Genomic DNA, 26177 nt, shown 5'->3' with positions numbered 1-26177 from the left:
GTACATCAGGGTAATAAAACAATATAGAATACATTGTTACAGCTACAGAGAAGATGCAGAGAAAGATCAACTCTAATATATGAGAGGTCTGTTCATAAGTGTGATAACATAGCGGGTGAAGCTTTTCTTGAATCTGTTGGTATGTGTTTTCAAACCTTTGTATCTTCTGCTTGATGGAAGAGGGTAGAAGAGAGTATAACCAGGGTCAGAGGGGTCTTTCATTATGTTGGCCACAATATTAAGTCTAAATTGGAAGGCTGATACTTTGCAGGTTAATCCTGGAGTGACCAAGTATTCAAGATTCTGTAGGATACAGGAGCTGCAGGGAGGACGTAAACGTGGAACTGAGATAGAGGTGTTTTCCTTGAGAAAATACCAATAGCCCCTAAAAGGAGGGTAAAACTATTTATTCTTTTTATTGGGATGCAGGCATCATTGGCTGGGCCAGCATTTAGTGCCTGTTGTGAAGTGCCTTGGAGAAGGTGGTGGTGAATGACATTCTGATCTGCTGCAGTCTATAGTGCAGGTACCCCGACAGTGCCCTCAGTAAGGAAAGCCTTGTGCATGTACAAAGGCACAGGCTGCAGTCAAGGTGAGAGACCAACCAGTGCAAAATGGTGACAAGATAAAATTAGAATTCCCTTCAGCACAACTTTGAACACACTTGAAGGGAATGTGTTCTAGAGAATTAACGTTTCATGTTGCAATTCTATCTCTCTGCCACTCTTTGGATATGGCTTAATGACATTGACCAATCAAGGTTTTCTGATGATTAAGTGCTTGAACAAATGATTTGAACGTACAGTAACAGCCTTAATGACATCTTGACAACCTCCCATTTTAAAGCCTTCAAATAAATTTACAGCCTTCAGACAATAATTACACAACTAACTTTGGCCTTCTGTGTTTCAAACGCTTGGAGTGAAAAGTTTTACCATTTAAAGTGGTACAGCTCTAACCTACTACCTGACCAGAATCTAAATAAAAACTCTCCCACCAGAATGTTCATTCCTGTACTTTACAGGAACAGTTAACAAAACCCAAAACTCACTCTGTGGGTGCCTAGAAACCAGTCAAAACACAGCAAGACAAAGGTGTTTAATTTTTAGTCAGAAGTTCCTGCTCTTTTTTTCATAAAGTGGAGGGTCAAATAATTAGAGCTAAACAATTATGATACATTTAACCTTTAAAATTTTCAGGTCATGCAGTTAAATATTTTCTGAAGTGTTTACTAATCAGATAATGTCACAAGATATGTTTTAACAATTAGCAGGATCTTAATGACAAGGTACAACCTGTTTTAGTGAATTGGAAAATACCATGTTGCCTTATACCTATATGATTGTTTAAGAACACAACAACCAAGGGTAGATCATTCAGCCCATCGAGCCTGCTCCACCATTTAACATGATAATGGCTGATCTCATCTCGGCCTCACTTCCACTTTCCTGCCTGTTAACACATTATTCATTAAAATTCTGTCTATCTCCTCCTTAAATTTACTCTGAGTCCCAGCACCCACTGCACTCTGGGGGAGTGAATTCCAGATTCATGACCCTTTGAGAGAAGTAATTTCTCCTCATCTCTATTTTAAACCTGCCCCTTGTCCTTAAACTATGCTCTCTCGTTCCAGATTGCCCCATGTAAGGAAACATCCTCTCTACAACTAAGACGTCAATTTCTTTTAGCATCTTATATTCCTCAAAAGAGGTCTCCTCTAATTCTTCTGAAGTCTGGTGAGGATAGGCCTAAACTGCTTAAATCGCTCCTCACCTCAGTCTCCATAGGTCAGTGGCTTTGTAAACTGGGCCTTGTGACATTGAGTCTCACTGGGGCCTTTAAGGAATTTCATATCCTTGCTCCCGTCAGCAACAAAAGGACCAATTTATATAAGGGTGACGTGATGGCCTAATAGTATTTATTGCTAGACTGTTAATCCAGAGGTTCAGGCAATGATCTGGGGGCCCGGGTTTGATCCTGCCATGGCAGCGGGTGGAATTTGGATGCGATGTGAATCTGGGGCTAAGAATTAGTGATGACTGTGAATCCATTGTTGATGTCAGGAAAAGCCCATCTGGTTCACTAATGTCCTTTAGGAAGGAACTTCCATCCTTAGTTGGTCTGGCCTACATACGTCTCCAGACCCACAGAAATATGGTTGACACTTAACTGCTGTATTGGCGATTTGGGACGGGCAATAAATGCTGTCTCAGCCAGGACACTCTCATCCTATGAATGAATAAAGACAAGCTTTTAATTCCAGAGATGAATCCACTGAACCTTCTAGGCCTTTGACTGATAGGTCCAGAACAAAGTGAATTTATTGTTCCTTTTGATGGATGCCCTGACTACGAACCATCCACCAATAATTAATGAAGGCAGCTACTCTAAGTTGTTGTTGCTGGGAGATTGGTCAGTCATAGGCTGGCTTCTGGTATTAACACTATTAACCTCAGCTCACATTTCCAGTTAGACAGTCCAGAAGACATGCAGCATTGAAACAGACCCTTCAGTCCAACCCGTCCGTGCTGACCGAAATAAATCAAGCCCCATTTTCCAGCATTTGGCCCATATCCCTGTAAACCCTTCCTGTTCATGTCCCCATCCAGATGCATTTTAAATGTTGTCATTGTACCAGCCTCAACCGCTTCCGCTGGCAGCTCGTTCCGTACACGCACCACCCTCTACGTGAAAAAGTTGACACTTGGGTCCCTTTTATATCTTTCCTCTGTGGATGTTGGTGTGTTTGCTGAGCTGGGAGGTTTCATAGCAGACATTGTGCCTCCTTACTCGGTGATATCCTCAGTGCTGAGGAGCCTCCTGTGAAGTGCTGTTGTCCTGTGCCAGTTCGAATTTATATGGTCTGGTTTTTGCTGCTTCCGGCTGTGTATTGTGATGGTCGGCATATTGAGTCTAATTCAACATGTTTGTTGATGGAGTCTGCAGATGAATGCCAAGCCTCCAAGAATTCCCTGGCTGTCCTCTGTTTGGCTTTTCCGGCGACAGTAGGGTTGTCCTGTTGAAAGTGTGGTTTCTCTCATCTGTGTGTAATGAAATCAAGGACATCTGGTCGTGTTGTTAAGTTGCTGGCTGGTGTTTGTGGATGTGGGTTGCTAGTGGTCTGCCTGTTTGTCCCATGTAGTGTTTGTACAGTCTCTGCTTGGTATCCTGTGAACCACATTCATCCTGTCCATGGTATCTATTGGGACTTTAACCCAGGGCAGTTGCTGTCTTAGTGTAGCTGCTGGTTTGTGCAATGTCACGATTCCCAGTGGTTGGAGCAGTCTGGCCGTCAGTTCGGAGGTGTCAGAATGCAGAGACTGCACAAATTCGAACTGGCATGAGACAACAGCCCCTCACAGGAGGCTCCAGAACACGGAGGATGTCTCCTAGTAAGGGGACGAAACATCTGCTATCAAACCTCCCAGCTCAGTGAACACACCAACATCTACAATTAGCACTAATCTTCACTCAAACCCTGAATATCTTTCCCCTCTCACCTTATACCTACACCCTCTAGTTTTGGACTCTCCCTACCCCAGGGAAAAGATCTTGGCTACTCACCCTATCCATGCACCTGATTTTCTAAACATTTATAAGGTCACCCCTCAGCCTCTGACACTCCGGGGGAAAATAGCCCCAGCCTATTCAGCCTCTCCCTATAGCGCAAACCCCTCCAACCCTGGTGACATCTTCCTAAATCTTTTCTGAACCCTTTCAAGTTTCACAACATCCTTGCTATAGGATGGAGACCAGAACTGTATGCAATCCTCCAAAAGTGGCTGAACCAACGTCCTGAACAGCCACAACATGACCTCCTAACTCTTTTACTCAATGTACTGTTGTCTGGAAATGTGAGCCTGGATGTATTTCTTTAGGGTTGCTGTTTGAAACCAACTTTCAGAACATTTGGTTCACAGTGAAGGGGCTGAATGGTCTCATGGATGACACAATTTCCAAGTAAGTATTTAGTTCTAAAACATAATTCCCACTAAATTGAGCTCTTCATTCTGACAACTGCTCTGTGACTTCCGGCTGTAAGGCATCTTTATGGAGCATTGGGAATGCCAAGTGCCAGCTTCTGGGCACTAAAACAACAAGGTTGAAGCAGTTTAAATCCATCTTCTTCTATAAAACACAAGGACATTTGATTCCTTAAGAGTTCCACTCTCTGCCATTATTGCCTATTATGTGCAGTTACAGTGAGAGAGCGCGAAGGACCAAGAAATTCATTCCCGTCAGTTTGTAACTTTTGGGTCTACCCAAGACGTACCCTTGGCTACAGTGAGGCAGGGCATCCCTTCCCCATTAAACATTGCTGCGTGGCTCAGTGATTTGAACCGGAAGGTGAAATTTCCAATGCAACTTTGCAGCTTTGCCTCTTCAATCTTTCCCTGGGCAGAAGCAAAAACAATTCACAGCACCATGCACAGGCAATGATGGAGTTTCAATTCCAGGGATTTGTCTTTTGAGGAGATGTCAAACAGGCTAGACCAATACTCTCTGGAGTTTCGAAGAATGACAGGAGACCTAACTGAGGTGTATAAAATGCTAAGGGATATTTACAAAGTAGCCATAGACAGAATGTTTCCGCAGGTGGGGAAATCTAGAAAGTGAGGCTATAGTTTAGAGCTAAGGGACAGATTTTCCCGAGACTGTGCCTCCTGATCCTAGACAGTCCCCACTTTCTACCTCCTTCCTGCACCTGCCCTGTCAAGCCCTGTGAGAATTCTTCATATCTGAAACATTTTGATGGCTGGTTTATTAGGTCTGTCTTCTGATTTAGCCAGCTTCTGACCACGAAGTCAGACCTGGTGTGTGAGAGTTTTCGCTTATGGATGCCCAGATCTGCAGATTGCAATCCCTTGTGGGCTCTGCATTGAAACTCGTCCCTGTGTCCTGTCTCCGTGCTCTTCCGAGGGTCACCAAATCTTGGACTTGTTATCCCACAGAGTGGGCCAGCAGGCAGCCTGTCACTCCTGTTGCTTCACTCTCATCCCCTCAAGAGATGAACTTTAAAGAAAACAGCTGCTTCTGTTCTCCAAAATGATGGACGGGGTGCAGAAGGATCTGGTATGAGAAAAGTGGTCTCCAGTTCAACCAGGAGCTGTGCTATGTAATAAATGGATTCATCTGGATTTAATACACCCTGTCTGTAACTCCACAGCTTTTTAAATCAGAACTTGAACAAAATCATTCATCTTCTAAAAATACAAAGTAGCTCTATGCCATGTCCTTTCAATTAGAGATTAGAAATTCTAAGTTGCAAACAGTGGAGCTGTACAGATGTGATGATAGCTCTTTGTCATTGCTGCCTGGGCTGGGCACAGACGGGAAGATTCTTTAGGTAGGAGAATACATCCTTAATCCTTGCCTGAGTAAAAGGAATGGGGTAAATCAGGTGAGATCAGGAATTGATCTTTTGATTTGATCAGTGTTTTGCTCCATTTGTTCATGAGATGTGGGCATTATTGACTGGGCCAGAATTTTCCACCTGTCCCTATTCATCCTTGAATTGACAGGCTCACTTGGCTATTTTTGATTTGATTTGATTTGATATTTATTGGCGCATGTACCAAGACAGAGTGAAAACTATTGTTTGCATGCTATCCAGAGAAATCATACCTTACATAAGTTACATCATGGTAATAGAACAGAATAAGAATATAGTGTTACAGCTACAGGGAAGGCACAGAGAAAGAGGAACTCTAATATTTTTTTTCCTTTATTCATTCATGGGATCAGGAAGTTCCTGGTCAGGCAGCATTTATTGCTGAACCCTAACTGCCCAGGAGGGTGGTCAACCACATTGCTTTGGGTCTGGAATCACATGTAGGCCAGACCAGGTAAGGATGGCAGTTTCCTTCCCAAAAGGACATTAGTGAACCAGACGGGTTTTTCCGACATTTAACAATGGATTGACTCATGGTCACCTTTAGATTCTCAATACCAGATATTTTATTGAATTCAAATTCCACCATCGGCTGTGGCGGGATTCGAACTCTGGTCCACAGAATGTGACCTGGGTCTCTGCATCAGCAGTGCTGCAATAATACCACTAGGCCATTGCCTCCCCTGTGAAAGGTCCATTCGTAAGCCCGATAAACAGCGGGGAAGAAGCTGTTCTTAAATCTATTGGTACGTGATTTCAAACGCTTGTATCTTCAGCCCAATGGTGTAAGAGAACATACCCGGGATGGGAGAGGCCTTAGATTATTTCAGAGGGCAGTTAAGTGTCCACAAGATTACAGTGGGCCTGGGGTCACATGTAGCTCAGACCAGGGTAAGGATGGCAGATATCCTTCCCTAAAGGACATTAGAAAACCAGGTAAGGTTTTTAATGATAATAAAACGTGAGGCTGGATGAACACAGCAGGTCCAGCAGCATCTCAGGAGCACAAAAGCTGACGTTTCGGGCCTAGACCCTTCATCAGGGTCTAGGCCCGAAACATCAGCTTTTGTGCTCCTGAGATGCTGCTGGACCTGCTGTGTTCATCCAGCCTCACATTTTATTATCTTGGATTCTCCAGCATCTGCAGTTCCCATTATCACTGATACAAGGTTTTTAATGATAACTGGTAATAGTTTCACTCTTACGAGCTTCATACTCACCTGCTCTGGTGTGATTTGAATCCATATCTCCAGATGTTTAAATTGAATTACTAATCCAGTTTTTTTTACCACTACACCAAAATCTCTACCAAACGTTGCTTAATACCAATCCTTCTGAAAACTACAACCATCTTGACATTGCACCTTTTTCCATACGAGTGAACTTGTTTCTCTGGGCTGAATTGTCTGGTTTACTGGCAATGGGCTGGGAGCAGGAGCCTTAACTCTTCCTGAGCCATCCTGTATTGCTTACTCGCCCAAAGGGCTCATGCTCATTCCCAGGAGTGGATTTTCTAAACCAGGAGGGTGGGAGGTCCACTAGCAGACTCCTAGCAGGTTTGGAGTGGAGCAGGGAGTAATGCCCACTTGGTGGGTTCGCCATGAGCCATAAAGGTGGTATGTTGCAGAGATTGTAGGAACTGCAGATGCTGGAGAATCTGCGATGACAAGGTGTGGAGCTGGATGAACACAGCAGGCCGAGCAGCATCATAGGAGCAGGAAAGCTGATGTTTTGGGCCTAGACCCTTCTTCAGAAAATGAAGGGTCTAGGCCCGAAACGTCAGCTTTCCTGCTCCTATGATGCTGCTTGGCCTGCTGTGTTCATCTAGCTCTCCACCTTGTTAACTAAAGTGGTATGTCAGCCCTTTTGGTAATGGAGTACCAATGTAAGACAAGGTTCCTATCCCCAAGCTCACTGACCAAGGCCAGTTTGACAGTGGCACTGCTGTTTTAGTGTGTTGGTGGGTTTGTGGGCTACCCTGATGCCAAGAGGTCCGAGTAGTCTGGCAGTCATTTCAGAAATGTCTTTGATGTAGAGGAGAGTGGTTATGGTTTCTGGGCCTGTTTTGTCTGTTTGTTTGGGTTTGTTGCTGAGGAATCGGCGGACTGTGTTCATTGGGTACCCGTTCTTTTTGAATACGCTGTATAGGTGATCAGTGTGACCACACTCACTGCTCATTTGGCATAAACGACTTTGTGGCACCTTTCCCTGCATCATCAGAAATGGCTATCGCTGTAACGGTGACACCAGTGAGGTACCAGCTCTCAAGCTGGGCTGTCAACTCTTGGGGGTGGCGTGAGGGCGAAAAGATGGGGGTGGCGAGGGAAGTTTGCTGTCAAGTTCAATGGAACAGAGATCCTATTGGCCGTCAGTCACTGGGGAGATGCTGCAGGGTTAAAGTGAGGTTTAATTAAACAGAACTAACTTGATCAGCTCAACATGTGTGGCAATACTGGTGGAGAGAGAATGGAGAGCGCGAGCGAGAACGGAGAGCGCGAGCTTTGAGAAGATTTGTAGCTCAGGTTGAGGTCCTGGATGTGAGTTTGCTCGCTGAGCTGGAAGGTTAGTTTCAGACGTTTCGTCACCATTCTAGGTAACATCATCAGTGAGCCTCCGATGAAGTGCTGGTGTTATCTCCCGCTTTCTATTTATCTGGTTAGATTTCCTTGGGTTGGTGATGTCATTTCCTGCGTTGGTGATGTCATTGCCTGTTCTTTTTCTCAGAGGATGGTAAACTGGCTCCAAATCAATGTGCTTGTTGATGGAGTTCCAGTTGGAATGCCATGCTTCTAGGAATTCTTGTGCATGTCTCTATTTGGCTTGTCCTAGGATGGATGTGTTGTCCCAATCAAAGTGGTGTCCTTCCTCATCTGTATGTAAGGATACGAGTGATAGTGGGTCATGTCGTTTTGTGGCTAGTTGATGTTCATGTATCCTGGTGGCTAGCTTTCTGCCTGTTTGTCCAACGTATTGTTTGTCACAGTTCTTGCAAGGTATTTTGTAGATGACGTTTGTTTTATTTGTTGTCTGTACAGGGTCTTTTAAGTTCATTAGCTGCTGTTTTAGTGTGTTGGTGGGTTTGTGGGCTACCCTGATGCCAAGAGGTCCGAGTAGTCTGGCAGTCATTTCAGAAATGTCTTTGATGTAGGGGAGAGTGGTTAGGGTTTCTGAGCCTGTTTTGTCTGTTTGTTTGGGTTTGTTGCTGAGGAATCGGCGGACTGTGTTCATCGGGTACCCGTTCTTTTTGAATATGCTGTATAGGTGATTTTCCTCTGCTCTGCATAGTTCCTCAGTGCTGCAGTGTGTGGTGTCTCGTTGGAATAATGTTCTAATACAGCTTCGTTTGTGGGTGTTGGGATGGTCGCTCCTGTAGTTCAGTATTTGGTCCGTATGTGTTGTTTTCCTGTAGACGCTGGTTTGAAGTTCCTCATCGGCTGTTTACTTGCTACTTTTTAGCACAAGCCTGAATGTAGTCCAGACCTTGCTCAGTCGGACACAGAAGTCATGAACAGACCTGAACACTGTCCCCTCTGACCTTTGGGAATGTCATCAATAAAATGGCTAAAAGATAGCTGGGCACAGGACCCTGCTGTGATGAGCTACATCAACAATGCTTCAGGGGTGAGGCTGAGATTGGGTGACGTTGAAGAGTTACAGGATCAGCAATGCCAGGAGAGAACCCATCAATCACACAAACGCAATAGGTAAACCGATAGGGTTAGGGTTAAGACGACCCTGAAGCCTAACCCTTATCTTAACCCAGACACTAACCTTGACCCTGACCCTAACCCTAACCTTAACCCTAAACTTGACTTTTATCCTGACCCTACGGCAGGTATACGAGCGTCCATGCCGTGATTTCTCAGCCGAACTGCTGGAAGATTGGGTTGGAATTGGCTCTCTGATGTGCAGCTATCTCATTGTGTACAAGATGTTAATAAAAACCCTGGTAAGAAGGACTCAGCAGTTTGGTCTGACATTGAGAAGAGAGCTTGTGCACAAACTGAAACACGCTGTGACACAGTTCGCACAGTCAAATGCTCAGTAAAGTTTGCACAGTGTCACAGTGTTGGCACCCATGCATTGGCACATCATAGAAAACTAACAGGCAGCTGGTATATCAAACCTGCCCCACCCTTTCCACAGTCACAACACCCACCCCTCTACCCTTCTCCTGCCCACCCAACCCTCTCTATTCTCGTGGAATCATGGGGAGAACGAAGACAGATATGAAATAGGAAAAATAGATGGTAAATTCCAACCTGATCTTCTCTGGGAATTGAAGCTACTCCAACTATTAAATAACAGTTGGCTTCGATCGAGACAGACAGATTCAGTGGAAACAGAGAGAGAGAGAGAGAGAGGCAGGTCTGGCAGCATGTGTGAAGAGAAAGCAGAGTTAACAGTTAGAACTGTTCTCAGAAAGGGTCATGGGACCCGAAACATTAACTGATTTCTCTCCACAGATGCTGCCAGAGCTGCTGAGCTTTTCCAGCAAATTCTCATTTCCAACGTCTGCATTTCTTTGTTTTTTTGTTTACTGAAAAAGAGAGAGGGAGTTTGCCCTTCCTGGAAGGGTGCAAAGATTTTTAATAAAGCAGTAACCCAGGGGAAGGTTCAGGCTGCAGCTGGAAACATAGACACAGCTAATCATCCCCTGCCCGCAGCTCCCACAGGAAAAGAGGGAGACAGCAGAAGGCACAGAAACAAGTTGGTACCTGCAGCTGGAAGCAGACAGGTGGCTCCTGGCACCTGGGTACAACCATCTGACTTTCCCACACAATGAGGTCACTCACAGCAGCTGAATCACAGACAAACAGTCTCCACACTCACTTCCCAAATACATCAACATAGTGTAGCAGAACTGAACCAAGATAGAACCACTACACAGGGTGGAGAGAGACTATTGGATACATGGAGTCCACACCAAGAATAGCATCCTGCACAGATCAAACACCCCCCATTCTACCACTGCATTTCCCATGGCTAATCCACCTAGCCTACACATCCCTGTGACACCACAAGGCAATTTAGCATGGCCACCTAACCATCTCTGGACTGTGGGAGGAAAGCGAAGCACCTGGATGGAGCTCCCGCAGACACAGGGAGAACGTGCAAACTCTGCACATACAGTCACCCAAGGGTGGAAGTGAACTCAGGTCCCTGATGCTGTGAGGCAGCTGTGCTAACCACTGAGCCACCAGGGACCCTTCTGAGAGAGCATGATAGTTTGTGCAGAACAGAATCTCTCTGCTTCTTACCCTTTTTCACAGCATCCAGTATTAGTGGATGATGGAACACGTGTCCGGATGCCAAGGGTGGTTAAATAATTCATCACAAATTGGCTGGTTTTGAGAAAACCTTGCAAAGTGAAAGTGGAAACTTCCACATACTTTCACAGGAAGAAAACTGCAATTTACCAACAGTGGGAACACAGACTTTTTTTCCCCCCAATTCCAGGATCTCACTTTGGCCAAGACTGGCTAGATCACCACAGTCCAGGAATGAAACGTGGATCCATGTCGGTCTTTCTGGGCCATTCCATGCTGAGCAGTGTATTTAGAAACATAGAAATGTACAAGATGCAAATGTACAAGGTAAAAAAAACCTATCGCATTCTGAGGGTGTGTTTAAAAGCAGTTCGCAATCCAGTTCCTTTCTCTTTAAATCCACACAGCATAAAAATCCTCATCCAACGCTGTGACTTAAGCAAATTGCATTTATAACATAATCCCATGCTGCTTCACAGGAGTTTTATGAAAACACAGAAACATAGATATAGGAGCAGTAGGACTACTAGTAGTGTAAGGAGTAGGCCATTCAGCCCTTAGAGCCTGCTCTCCCATTGAATATGATCATGGGTGATCTTCAACAGAGTCCACTGTTTGCACATTCCACCCACCCCGCCATACCCTTTGACTCCTTTAGCGCTCAGAAGTAAACGTATCTCTTTCTTGAAACCATTCAATGTTTTGACCTTAACTGTTTTCTGTGGCAGAGAATTCCATGTGTTTCCCACTCTCTGGGTGAGGACATTTCTTATCATCTTCTCACCTCGATATACCTATTGAACCATCAGACAGAATCATAAGCAGTGAATAATCACTATCCAAACCACTAAGCACATGTATCTGAAACCTCCTCCAGGCCAGGAAGAAGCCTATCACATGGCTAAAGTACTCATGGATTAAAGTACGGTTCACTTTCTGGCCATGACACATAGTGGAAGAGAACGTAAAGATCAATGCCACATGTGTTTGTCATTATGTATCCCCAGGTGCCCCCGTCACAGTGATGTACCTGAACAAACTTTGATACTGAGCTACATAACGGGGTATTAGGATGGGGAATTAAGGTTTAACCAAAGCTAGCGAGTTTTGAGAAGATTTGCAGCTCAGGTTGAGTTTCTGGATGTGAGTTTGCTCGCTTCGTCACCATTCTAGGTAACATCATCAGTGAGCCTCTGACGAAGCGCTGGTGTTATGTCCCGCTTTCTATTTATCTGGTTAGGTTTCCTTGGGTTGGTGATGTCATTTCCTGTGTTGGTGATGTCATTTCCTGTTCTTTTTCTCGGAGAAAAATAAATAGAAAGCGGGACATAACACCAGCGCTTCACCGAAGACTCACTGATGATGTTACCTAGAATGGTGACGCAACGTCTGAAAACTATCCTTCCAGCTCAGCGAGCAAGCTTAACCAAAGCATCAAGTTTTCAGGAGCATTGTAAAGGAGGATGAAGATTGTGAAGCTTTAATGAGGAATTTCAAGTCGTGGTACAATTCAGACTCAAATTATTCATCTACCTTTTCTGGTTTATTATCAGCTCCCGGTGGAGTTCCTGGTGATTTTTTGATGTTTTCACAGGATTAACCAATTTCTTTGGTTTAATGAGTTCTGCACTGTCTTCATCATCCATATAATCTGGTTCAGCCATTGCACTCCTTTTAAAATCCTGCACTTCGGGTTCCAACTTCAGTTTGTCACTTTCTGTAAAAGAGAAGATCCAAATACAAATTGATTCAAAATGTGAATAATTCACAGCCAGTTTTATTACATTCAGATGGACCACAGCAAATGGGAACTGTTTCTTGTAGATGATGAGTATGTTAAAGTGCTCTGCTTTTACTTTAGAACAATTGTTAACCAACTTTATTTGAAACAATGTGCCCCTGTAGGAAGTGAATCCTCAAATTGTTTGAAATGATTCCCTTTGAGCTGTCAGAGGATGAGAAGCCTGGAAGATAAACTAGCCCCAAGTGCTATCCAGGTCCATTCATAATCCCTCTAAATGAATAAGTAAATGGGGGAGGTGATGCCCTATTCGTATTATCACTGCACCCAGGTAATGTTCTGAGGACCTGGGTTCGAATCCCACTCATGGTAGATGGTGGAATTGAAATTCAATAAAAATCTGCAAGAGTCGAATGATGACCATGAATCTGTTGCTGATTGTGGGGAAAAACACCCCATCTGGTTCACTAATGGCCTTCAGGGATGGAAACTGCCATCCGTACCTGGTCTGGTCTACAATGTGACTCCAGACCCACAGTAATATGGTTGACTCCAAACTGCCCTCTGGGCAATTAGGGATGGGCAATAAATGCTGGTCTAGTCAGCAGTGCCCTCATCCCGTGAATGAATTAAGATACAAAATGAATAACGCAATTGAAAGATGCACTGAGTGGCTCAGGCTGCTTCACCTTGTAATGAGGCGGCTCGGGAGAAAATGCAGAGCTCACCCTACGTTGAAAAACACGGTTACACGGCCACCTTTTGGTTAGCTTATAATTCCAGGTTTTATTCAGTTCAAATTTCACCATCAGATTCAAACTTATTTCTTATGAATATTAGACTGGGTACTCTGGACTAATAATCCCATGACATTGCTTCTACCACTGCCACCTCCCCACTGATTCAGCAAAGTTCAAATTAGTCCACCTTTGGATCTAGAGGGGAATTAACCATCATGTGTGGGCAGGCAGAAATGTGAAGTTAAAGTCACGATCGGATGAACTGCAATTGTACTCCGATGTGGCTGTGTATATTACACATACTTTTGGATTAAAAATCTGTGGTTGATGAGGTTGACTCTCAACTGGTCTTCTGAAATGACCAAACAAGTCGGTCAATTCAAGGGCCATTATTATAGAATTCCTACAGTGTTGAACCAGACCATTCAGCCCAACAAGTTTACACCACCCCTCCAAACAGCACCGCACCCAGACCCATTCCCCTACCCCACCTAACCTAAACATCGCCGAACACTATGGATAATTTCCCATGGCCAATCCACTTACCCTGCACATCTTTGGACTGTGGGAGGAAACCAGAGCACCCGGAGAAAACCCACACAGACACGGGGTGAACACGCAAACTCCACACAGACAGTCGCCCGAGGCTCAGATCGAACCTGGGCCCCTGGTGCTGTGAGGAAGAAGCGCTGACCACTGAGCCACCAAGCCACCCCAGAGGCTTAGGACAGCCTCACCAGCAATGCCCAAATCCCAAAGAATAATAAATGGAGCCATCAAGGACTCACGAGAAAGCTTAGCACGTGTGACACAAACCGCTTGGTAACCGTTAGTGAACATTAAGAAACCACCATCAATATTTTCATGAATGTCTGAAGTTTCAGCAGGAGATGACCAAAGATTATTATTTAATAATTCTACTAAAAAGAAGCAGACATGATGGCTGAAATGGCGTTTTCCACTTCTAAAAATGTATGTATGCAAAGAATGTGTGAAAAGATGCGGAAATATGATAAACTCATTCACTGAATTTTTTTGGATCAACTTGGTGCAAGAATGTGTCTTTGAGATGCCAACAGGAAAATTGGATAGTCTGTTTGATTCTTGACAAGTTTTAAAAAATATTTTTCGCTACTTTGCCTCATGTCAAATGCAGATGAGCATAGAATTTTCCAGACAACTTGGAAAACTTTAAGGATTTATTGGTTATTGCTTAATCAAACAAACAGTGAACTATGCCAACTACAGATTCTTTTCTGTTTTGCCCATAGGTTTCTCAGATTATGAAAGTTTAAGAGTTGTAACAACACAGCAGGAGGCCATTCAGTCCAGTGGATTCATGCTGGTTCTTGGTCAGGTCAGGATTAAGACTCTTGCATTTCCCATGTGTTAATAATGTGGATCTTGGTGTGCAGGGACAATTTAAAAAATTTGCAGTGGACATAAAACTTGAAAGGACTGTAAACTCTGAGTATGACAGTGGAGAACAAAGAGGGCAGATAGAGCTTAATACAGAGAAGCATGTGGTGTGTACTTAGGTACAAAGAACATATACAGAATCCCTACAATGTGGAAACAGGCCCTTCAGCCCAACAAGTCCACACTGACCCTCAGTGGATTTCACCCAGCCTCATCCCCCTATAACACCCCTAACTACGTATCCCTGAACACTATGGGCAATTTAGCATGGCCAATCCACCCACCTACACATTTTTGGACTGTGGGAAGAAACCCACAGGGAGAATGTGCAAACTCCACACAGTCACCCAAGGGTGGAAGTGAACCCAGGTCCCTGGTGCTGTGAGGCAGCAGTGCTGACCGCTGAGCCACCGTGCTGCCCATAGAGACAGTTTGAATACTGGGTGTGTGGGAGCAGAGAGACCTGGGTGTACATGTACACAGGTAATTAGTGGTGGTAGAACAGGTAGAAACAGCTGTTAATAAAGTATGCAGTACTCCTGACTTCATAAATAGCAGCATACAGTACGAGAGAAGGGAGATTATGATGAATATATTACATAAGATGCTGGTTAGACCTCTGCTGAAGTATTGTGCAGAGTTCTGGACACCATACTAAATAGAAAGGTGGTGGCTGTACCGGAGACAGGTTAGGACAGGTTTATGAGAATGGATCAGAAACCATTGTGAGGAAAGATTGGTTCTGTTCATCTTGGAGAGGGGAGGCTGACAGGATACTTGATAGAGGTCTTCAAAGTCACGAGGGGTCTGGGCCAAGTGGATAGGGAGCACTGTTATCACTTGTAAATGGATTGATGACCAGGGGACATAGTTTTAAAGTATTTTGCTAAAGAAGCAAACGTGAGCTAAGGGGAAAAAGAAAAAAAGAAATGAGTTTGATTACTGTGAAAAGGCAGAAGTTGACATTAGATTAAAATGCTTGGAGGGTCAGTGCAGATACAATGGATCAAATGTGAATATTTCTGCAGAGCAATCCGCACAGTCCTATTTCACTGTTCTAACCCTGTTATCCTGTAAACTGGTTTCTGTGAGGCATCCTTTCACTTTTTGTTTAAAACCAATGCCCATCTCTGCCACTAGAACCTTCATCTCCCTTTTTGTCTTCTCTTCACAAGACAGGAAAAACACCAGAAGGGCACCTCACTACCTCAGTTTGAGTGTTTGGTATTAATTTGGTAGATCTCAGCTGCTGACCCTTCGCCAGTAACGTGGCCAAATGGGTTTCCAGTTTATTGTATCGACTTTTACTTAATACCCCAGGATGTATCCCAGGGCAGCACAATGTTCAAATTGAAATTGAAAATGTATTAAAATCTGGCAGCTGCAGCTACTCCACTTGAACAGTTTGTGAGCGGGGAAGCACTTATCAGGAGAGGTTTATAAATCCAGACTAGTTAGAGTTGGCAACAGATAAACTGAAAAGAAATTCTGGACTCTGGTTGCCACACAGCCTCTCTCATTTCCCTTATTCTACTTAACTAAAACCACACACATTTAACAAATTTAGTCACTATTAAAAACAGCCAGAAGAGTAACTGGATCCTTTCTGTTCCCACATTGAAAGGAATACTTTGAAACAATTAATATACATGTTTGAATCCCTGACTCTTTTCCTCTCCATACTCTTATCATTTCTTCCCTCTGCAAACTGTTTACTGTCACAGAACTGGGTGCACATTTGCAGCTATCTTTTATTTTTGGGCGAGACATTAGAATGTGGCTCTGCCTGACCTCTGAGACAGTCATTAGAGATCCCAAGGTGCTATTTTGAAGCCGAATAGGGAGTCTGTCACAGTCCCCTGGCCAATACTTGTCTTGCAGTTAATGCCACAAAGAGGTTATCTGGTTGTCACATAACTGCTTCTGGGAGCTTGCTGTGCACAATTTGACGATCACAATTCCTACCTTGCAATAGCAAAAGCACTTCAGAAAATGTGCATCACTGGAACATGAAGCATTTTGGAACATCCATGTTGTAAAAGCTGCAACATAAATACAGGTCTTCCTCCCTTTCCTGTTGGGCATCACCCAACGTCATTGGGAAATCAGAATTGAGAAGAGAAAAGGTCTGGGGCTTGTTCATCCAAAGGAGTAACACAACTTGTGGAACACGCCATCAGGAAAGCTAGTCAAGCACAGAGCTTGACTGGGTTCGAGTGAGAAGTAAATGCGTTTCCACACAGACAGCGATGTGGGCAAATAGGTCAGTTGGGGGTTTTTGGGCCTGGTAATGTGGCTGCACACATTTCTGTCACTGTAAAACAAATGACAGCTGAGGTAACCTGGTACCTACCTCCTCTTCAAGTCTCCAGAAGATCCGTCTTTTCATTAATGTTTATATCACAGAACCATTTTTTTTTAAAAAACCAACACACCATTGGGAAAAGTATTGCCATAACTGCGCATGCCAATCTTATTCAGTTGATTGTTTGAAAGTCGAGTTCATAACTTTATTTTATGAATATTTGACAGGTTTAAGGAGGGAATAGCGAGGATCACGACTCAGGAAGCTGAAGGCATGGCTGTGAGCGGGGGGGCGTTGGGGTAGAATTCAAGCACAGAGAGATCTTGAAGTCAGATTTAAATTCAATTAAAATTCATCATATGAGAATTCATTTAACTTAACACAAAAAGTGAAGCAAAGGAAAGTACATTTGAAATGCCTGTGTTATGAGCAGTACTGTGTTTCTGAACCCCCACCAACACTCAGTGTATAGTTCCATACTGGTTAGACTACAGTGATGGGCAGCTGTAGAGTTGTAGCAAAATACCAAATTCTTCAGGGAAATCCCAATGGGCTGGAGGACATAAATTGTAAAAGACATCCACGGAAATGCACAGGGTTTTTGGATGGCCCAGACAGTTATTTTCAGAACCATTGTTCTGCCCTTGACAAGAAGTAGACAGGATAATGAAGGTGGTGCTTGGTATGAGAGATCATGGCAACTGCAGATGCTGAAGAATCCATGGTAACAAAGTGTGCAGCTGGATGAACACAGCAGGCCAAGCAACATCTCTTGAGATGCTGCTTGGCCTGCTGTGTTCATCCAGCTACACAAGGTGTTTGGTATACTTGTATTTATGTTCTATGTTCTTTATTATACAGTATATTGAATATAGGAGATGGGAGGTCGTGTTGCAGCTGTACAGGGCATTGATTCAGCTATGTTTGGATTATTGCATGCAATTTTGTTCTCCCTCCTTTAGGAAACATGCTGTCAAACTACAAAGGGTTCAAAAAAGATTTATGAGGATGCTGCCAGTGATGGAGGGTTTGAGCTACAGGGAGAGGTAGCAAAAGCTGGGGCTATCTTTCCTGGAGTGTCAGAGGCTGAGGGATGACCTTATACAGGTTTATAAAATCACGAGGGGCATGGATAGGGTAAATAAGCAAGATCTTTACCCCAGGGTGGGGAAATCCAAAACTAGACGGTGTAGGTTTAAGGTGAGAGCGGAAAGATATAAAAGGGATCTAAGGGGTAATTTTTTCACACAGGGGGTGGTGCATGTCTGGAGTGAGTTGCCAGAGGAAGTGGTGGAGTCTGGTACAGAAACAACATTTAAAAAGGCATCTGGAGGGGGACAGCAATAGGAAGAGTTTAGAGGGATATGGGCCAAATGCTGGCAAATGGGACTAGATTTATTTAGGATATCTGGGTCAGCATGTAAATCTCAATGAATCTATGACAAAGACAAAAGGCAACCAGTAGAAAAGTTAGAGGTTACTGCACATCTCATAAAAATTATTGATTTAATTATTGTACTGGATATTGTAGCAATTAATCCAAAATATATATTTATGAAGTATAAACAGAAATTGCTGGGAGTGGCACAGTGGCTCAGTGGTTAGCACTTTTGCCTCACAGTGACAGGAACCCCGGTTCGATTCCACCCTTGGGTGTCTGTCTGTGTGGAGTCTGCACCTTCTCCCTGTGTCTGCGTGGGTTTCCTCCAGGTGCACCAGTTTCTTCCCACAGCCCAAAGATGTGCAGGTTAGGTGGGTTGGCCATGCTAAATTGCCTGTAGTGTCTGGGGTGTGTAAATTAGGATGATTAGCTATGGGAAATGTAGGGTTACAGAAATAGGGTGGGGGATAGGTCTGGGTAGAGGGACAGCATAGACTTTTTGGGCTGAATGGCCTGTTTCAACACTGTAGTGATTCTATGATTCTGTGGACTGTTCTGAAGGGTCACTGGAATCGAAATGTTGACTCTTGCTTTCTCTCTCCACCGTTGCTGCCAGACCAGTTGGGTTTTTCTTGGAATTTCTGTTTTTGTACATTTCAGATCACCAGCTTCAGCAGTTCTTGGTTTCATTTCTAAAGAATAGCTTCGGTTTCCTATTTTTCCACATGCCTCTCTCTTTTGGAAAACGGGCAGCACAGTGGCTCAGTGAATAGCACTACTGCCTTACTGCACCAGTTCCCAAGTTTGATCCCAGTTTTGGTTGACTCTCTGTGTGCAGACTGCAGGTTTTCCCAGAGTGTGCGTGGATTTTCACCAAGTGCTGTAGTTTCCTCCCACAGTCTAAACATGTGCAGGTTGCGGGGACTGGCTGTGCTACCTGGAAATTGGTTCCAGCAAGTCTGGAAAAAAACCTCATGCTTAGGCAGATGGCAGATGTTGAATGGTGTCTGGGAGCTTGTAGAGGAGATGGTCATTCAGGTAGAGGGCAGTGTCTGGATTGAGCTTTGGACTATATTTTCAGGATGGAGGAATCTAGTTGTTGATGCTAGAGCAAGAAGATTTGACAGCTCCCTGCCTAACCTCCCATGAGCAGTTCTTGGAAGCTCAGAGAATAGAAAACTAAGTTGTAAGTATTACTGCCTTTATCTGAGTGAACTGTAAGGTGACCCTGTGTTAGGCCTTTAGAAAAATCAAGCAAGAAACTATTATCTCTGCCTGTGGAACAACACATTAAAACCACTCAAGTAATCTGGGGAATTTTCTTTTACTTTCTTTGAGTTATCGATTAACTGTGTCTGTCCATCTATCTGCCTTTCTTGTGACTGCAGCTGAAAACAAAAGGCTGTTGGATTTAATGACCAGCCCGATTAAATTAGATCACTTAGTTGTTTAACTTATTGCTGTGCTAAACTTGCCGTATTATTCATGAATTGCTAAGTCTTCTGTTTAAGTTACACATCCAGTGTTGAGAATTGATCGCTCTCAGAGCCTGGAATTGGTTATTCAAGATGTCTGGTTAGGAAGCCTTGGGTCAATTTGGAGGGTCTTTGAAAATTTTAAATTGACTGTTGTGGATATGGAGGTAGAAAGGCTGATTTGGTTCTGCTGTCTATCCCCATGTTATAGCAATCACCATTCAATGCCACCTAATCCAATGGAGCAGTGTCAGGTTGTTAACTAGAGTGAGCTGTTGGATCCAATGTAAAGGGCTAGAGTTGCTGCATAATTGTCACAATATCACTTGGTTACAAGCAGCCTGGAGAATGCCATCCGTGGGCTGAACAGTAGCACCCCCAGCCACCACTAGGGGGTGGTGAATCTTGCCATTGGCATAGTGAGACATAAAGGCTTGATTATCATTCTGTTCCCAACTGGTATACATCCATTGGCCAAGCTGCTTATATCACATAACCTCAATAACTTCAGACAGGAGCAAAACACACAAGTGAATGCCCATGATCGCCAGGGTTTCATTAAAAGGCAAAGAAAAATTGAGGGCAGTATTTTCAGTTCAAAGTGCTGTCCCAACTACAGTGAAAAAATAGGAATTCATTAACAATATGCCTGGTACCGTATTAGACTAATTTCTACTCACATTACAATGCCAATTTGGAGCTAAATTTTATCATTTATTAAGTATAGACACTAGCACTACCCTAGTTATGAACAGGTTCTGTCCTGGGGTCCATTCACAAGTTGATTTGTACGCAAGTCAAAGTACAATGCAGGACAATAGAAAGCAGCTTTTTATAACTACTAGAAATGTTTCTATGTTGGGTCTTTAAAATTACATTCCAGTATGGAGTCATATTTGTAAGTAAAAGCATTTAAGTCAGATATTCATAAATTAGTGATCCCCTGTATTGTTACTTGACTAATGTCCACAGCTTTGCATAAGGTGAAAATGTACCTTGATGGAAAAGGTTGAAATAAGTACGCCGAATTACAGGTTCAACAGTCATAAGTCTGATAAGTGTTAATGCAAATAATTGTTAGCTGTTGTTCAAAGCAGAAAAATTACATAAGACTATCACAAAAAAAGGCCTTCCTTTGAGAATTAATGTAAAATGGAGATGCCATCTGGTCATACTGATGACCTTGTGTTGCATGCTTTCCTAGCGTTGCCAATCTGAATGAAAATCTGATTGTAACACTGTGTGGTTTCCCTTCAAAACAGCTCCACATGGCTTACCTTGAACCTTGGGTTGCAGTTAGTATCTGAACATTGCTGCCACTTTGTCTGTCTGCCAGGTTAGAAGACTCCTTCAGTAAAATATTTCTCAAAACACTGTTGTATTCATGCTACAAAAGAAAGTTCTGATTGCATTGCTGACGTGCTTCTCAAGTTGTTGGCACAGCTGTTTGGTTTTTGCCAAGCCACGGAACACTCTGTTCAACATGTGCTTTGTTAACAAACAGAGAACTGGCTAATTATTAAAGCTCCTGCAGTAACTTCACCTTTGAGTCACATCCTTATCTGGGAAGGAGTCAAAATCATAGGAAGCCACCCCCTTTTCTGAATACGTCATAGCAGAACTCGAGCTGCAGTGTGAACAGGGATTGGTAGCTTTCTCTTTTGTTTGCCTGACTACAGGATAAACATGAATGGAGAAAGCAATTTGCCCCGCCCAACTCATCAATCCAGCAAAATCACAGATTTTCGACTGGTTAAAAATCAAAAAACTGTTTCCATTTGTGTTCGAAACTAGGGTCTGTAAGCATAAAATAGTGACTAACTAATCCAACAGAGAATTCAACTTCATCTCTTTACCAAGACAGAGATCAGATTTGGGAACTCAAAATTATAGACACAGTAGTTGAGGTGAATAGTGTAGATGTATTAGAGAGCTAAATAAACACAAGGGAGAAAGGAGCTTGCAAACTCTGTCCCACAGATGCAAAGATGTACTAAGAGGTGAGATGAAGAGGGTAAGTGGAGGTTTGTGTGCATAGAAACAGCAGCACAGAGCAGGTGGGCTGAATGACCTGAGTCTGAAGTTGTAAGTGCTGTGCTAAACTCCACCATTAATCAGCTAATAGCCAAGTTGTGGTGTGAGGCCTAACTTGATATTTGAGGAGTCTTATTTTGGATGTTGCATGCAATGAAGTTTAAGTCACTGTTTCAATCCTGTGAGGTTATCTGTGAGGTTCCTTAATACGTTGCTGAATCAATGGTAACTTGTGGGGATGTTACCCACAACAGGTAGCAGTTAACTCCTGTTTGCTATCCAGTGCTTCCAGCTCCAACCATGTGAAAATCAGGCTGACCATGAGCTATGGCAACCCTTGGGGTAAACCATCTGCAAACACTCACAGTTCCTGCTAACGCAGAATTCCCCAAGTGATCTGCCCTCAGGTCACACATGCCTATGAAATCCTAGCTCAGTTGTTACAGGAAAAGGGGGGAAATTCAGTGGAAAAGTTAGAGTAATGGTTTCACGTTCTAAATATTAATACTCATTTCATAGCTCCAAGTTCATACGCCTACTATATGCTCACAAATGTAAACATCATAGGATGTTCTAAATGATTTGTCCACTCACATTTTTCTACTGAAGCACAAAAGGTGTCTCCAGGAGCTAAATGTGCAGAAATTCAACCAAAGTGTCTTCAAATTTCCGGCTGTTATAAAACTCTTTCTATCATTTAAAGCTATGTTCATTACAGCTGCACAAATGATTAAAATTTAACTTTGTTCTTCAGATTCTCTTTTCATAGAGGATTTCATTACATCACCAAGCATAAGTTAAGATTTAATCTGACTCACATTAATGTGACAACCATCTGCCAGAAATCTGATTCTTAAACACTTCACTGCCCACTTTCTACACATGCCATTGGCATTACAAATATTTGTGAGCAAAAATATTATCGTAATAAGAATATCACCAATGCATATTTTAAAAAAAAACCTCATAAACCTTGTTGATATAGCATGATTTTGAAAAGAATTCTATTTTAATATTAAATATTTAAAGTTATAACCTGTTAATAAAGCACAGATTACAAAAGATGGTATCTTAAGTTTTGGAATAACACAGGTATGCTTCAGCACTGTATGCACGTGCCCACCAGACTGTGAGCTGTTCTATGACACTGGTTCAGTCAGCGATGTAAGGGGAGTCTCAAGGATGAAATTTTACATTAGCTCAACTTCGCATTAACTGGAAACTTTAAAAATATCATTTAGTAAACACAGGAAGGTTGTTCCCACGCACCCAGCACCAGGGGTCACAGTCTAAGGATATGAGGTAGGCCATTTAGGGCTGAGATGTGGAGAAATCTTCTCACCCAGAGAGTGGGGAGCCTGTAGAATGTTGTTTTCAAGAACGAGTTAGATTATAGTTCTTAGGGCTAAAGGGGTTAAAGGATATGAGGGAGAAAGCAGGAACAGTGGACTGAGTTGGATGATTGGCCATTAGATTTGATTTGATTCCATTCCCTACTGTGCGGAAACAGGCCCTTCGGCCCAACAAGTCCACAGCGCACCTAGAAGCATCCCACCCAGACCCGTCCCCCTATAACCCACATACCCCTGAACACTACGGACAATTTAGCATGGCCGATCCACCTAGCCTGCACAGCTTTAGGCTGTGGGAGGAAACCGGAGCACCCGGAGGAAACTCACGCAGACACAGGGAGAATGTGCAAACTCCGCACAGACAGTTACCCGAGGGTGAAATTGAACCCGGGTCCCTGGTGCTGTGAGGCTGCAGTGCTAACCACTGAGCCACCGTGCCGCCATGAGCATATAGAATGGTGGAGCAGGCTCGAAGGGCTGAATGGCCTGCTCCTGCACCTGTTTTCTATGTTTAGTGAATGCTGCCAAAAGCACCAAATGACCCATTGGCTCATTGCTAACATTAAATATAACCAATACTGACAACTTTGATTATGTCTGTCTGGAGGCTGAAGCCAAGCTGGTCATATAACAAATAAGAATTTCAAAATAGCAGCTGCAGTAGGACCATTCAACCCCTACAGCCTGATCCATCATTCAACATGATCAGCATAATCAAGGATCTACCTCATCTCCAGTCAGTTTCCCACTTGGCTGTTAACGTTTCCTTATTGATTCATGGAATGTGGGCGTCACTGGCTCAATAATTTTTACTTCCAGTTGGGAAAGTAGATCCTCGAATGGTTGACCCCACCAGGATTGGTTAAGTGGGGGTGCGGTGATTAAAACTGCAGGTCTATTAGGAACTGATGTAAGTGCGGACACAGGGAGGTGTCAGGAGACGGGGGATATCTTAGGCAGTCAGTGAGACAGTCATGTTCCTCCTCAGGCCACAGCTTTAAACTTGCTTGGTAAGGCCTGGCTGGTCCTGGGGCCTAGATGATCCTGGGGCCTGGCCTCTATGAGTGTGGTTCAAGATGGGGTCAGGATCTTGTTGACAGAACAGAAGCCCAACTCGCGAACATGTTTGAGGCTCATTCAGCTGAACAATAGACCATTTTAAAATTGGAACGGAGCGAGTGTTGCGTGGGTGCTTCCACATTGACAGTATAGCATCTGCAAGTTCCTTTCTGAGCCATTCACCATCCTGACTGGAGCTATTTTGCCAGCCCTTCATTACTGTTGGATCAAAAGCCTGGCACACCCTCACCAACAGAAATGTAGGTGTCCCACAGCACATTTGGTTGTAGCAGTTCAAGAAAACAGCTCACTACAACTTCGTCCAAGACCCTGTTAGGGATGGACATTAAATGCTGGCCCAGACAGTGATACCTACATCTCATGAAAGAGTAATAAACGCCTACATAGTTGAGGGGCATTAAATCTCCCTCCTGCACTATGTACAAGGTTATGTCAATCAGATAGTTACTGGAACCAGTTGGGGATGGGGAGTTCTGTTGTCCATCCATCCCTGATTATCATTTCCATTAGAGATAGCATGAACTTCTGATGCTGGATGCAGAGCCAACACAGTATGGAGCTGGAGGAACGCAGCAGGTCAGGCAGCACCAGAGGAGCAGGAAAGTCGACGTTTCGGATGAAGGGTCCTGACCCGAAACGTCAACTTGCCTGATGCAGCCTGACCTGCTGTGCTCCTCCAGCTCTACACTGTGTTGACTATAGTTTCCATTATCCATTTAGCCAGAGGGGAGACAATAGCCTAGTGGTATTTCACTGGCACAAAAACAGTTGCTGGAAAAGCTCAGCAGGTCTGGCTGCATCTGTGAAGGGAAATAGAGTTAACGTTTTGGTTCCAGTGACCCTTCCTCAGAACGTTTTACTATTATCATTGGACTGTTAATCCAGAGACACAGATAATGTTCCAGTGGCCTGGGCTCAAATCCTGCCACAGCAGATGGTGCAGTTTGCATTCAATAAAATCCGGAATTAAGAGCTGTCCAATGATGACCATGGATCCACTGTTGGAAAACCCCCAATATCCTTTAGGGAAGGAAACTACCATCCTTATCTGGTCTGGCTTACATGTAACTCCAGTCTTACAGCAATGTGACTGACCCTCTGGAGGACTACACAGACAAGGATGTTTGCAGATGAAGGCTGTCATATCCCCAGTGAGAGACTGGGAATGATTAAGGAAACCACAACCATGACAGGATTGGACTCTATACAAAAACTGAACTGTAGAGGAAACAGGCAATGGTGGAAGGGCTCACACCACAAGAAGTGTAAATGTTAAAGAGACGAAAAAGGGAAATAGGTTATGGAAAACTGGAAGATACTTTTTGGGCCAACAATGGGAAACATTCAAAAAAGTGAACAGGATATAGACGAGACATATTCCCATAAGTGAAATGGGCAGCAAAAGCTAAGGCTCCTTTGATGAACAGAAATTATGATTAAAATGAATATAAAAAGAAACATTTGATCAATCTAGAGCCAAAGAAAACCTACAAAGAAAGTCAAGTGAAGTAAGGTATAAAAGGTCATGAAAAAAGAAAGCAGGAACATAAAAAAGGATAATAATAAACAGATTATCTAAACACGTGAGAAAAACAACAAAAGAGTAATTGGAGGTTTTATAAAATGTGCACAGAGCATGGGAAATCACTAAGATAAACTATTACCTTTTCCTCATTCAGAGAGTGACAGTGGAATGGAAAGGAGCAAGAAAGAAAGCAGTAGCAATCAGACATGAAATTATTGTAAGCTGGTGGCAGGTAATGAAGAAAAGCCAGAATACCACGACTGCTTTTCAATCGTATCCCAGCCATTAGCATGTTCTTAATGGCCTTATTAACGTGCAATGTAAATCTAATGATCTGTGTGCCTATACCTCAAGTTTTTCCCTCTTTTTCTACATCCCAGCTGGGTTCTCATTATCTATGCCTTCCTTATTCTCCCTAACACGGACTAGCTCACAGCCGACAATTCTCAAATTAATTTGCCAA

At 43.5% G+C, this 26177-nt stretch overlaps 1 protein-coding gene across 3 annotated transcripts in view; it reads right to left on the bottom strand.

The window, feature by feature from the left end:
- The window catches only part of fam107b (family with sequence similarity 107 member B), a 151390-nt gene that overhangs the window by 7181 nt on the left and 118032 nt on the right, over positions 1-26177 (bottom strand). For 2 of the 3 annotated variants that reach the window (XM_048554137.2, XM_048554138.2), the window contains one exon: positions 12196-12379. In XM_048554137.2, coding sequence (XP_048410094.1) covers positions 12196-12379 — 184 coding nt within the window. Of the gene's footprint in view, positions 1-12195; positions 12380-21000; positions 21216-26177 lie in introns of those variants that run through there. The other variant, XM_048554139.2, reaches the window with a different exon arrangement.

This window comes from Stegostoma tigrinum, chromosome 25 (assembly GCF_030684315.1).
Source record: "Stegostoma tigrinum isolate sSteTig4 chromosome 25, sSteTig4.hap1, whole genome shotgun sequence".
NCBI lineage: Eukaryota > Metazoa > Chordata > Chondrichthyes > Orectolobiformes > Stegostomatidae > Stegostoma > Stegostoma tigrinum.
The sequence above is the reverse complement of the archived record's forward strand: the minus strand, read 5'-3'. Positions and strand labels throughout refer to the sequence as shown.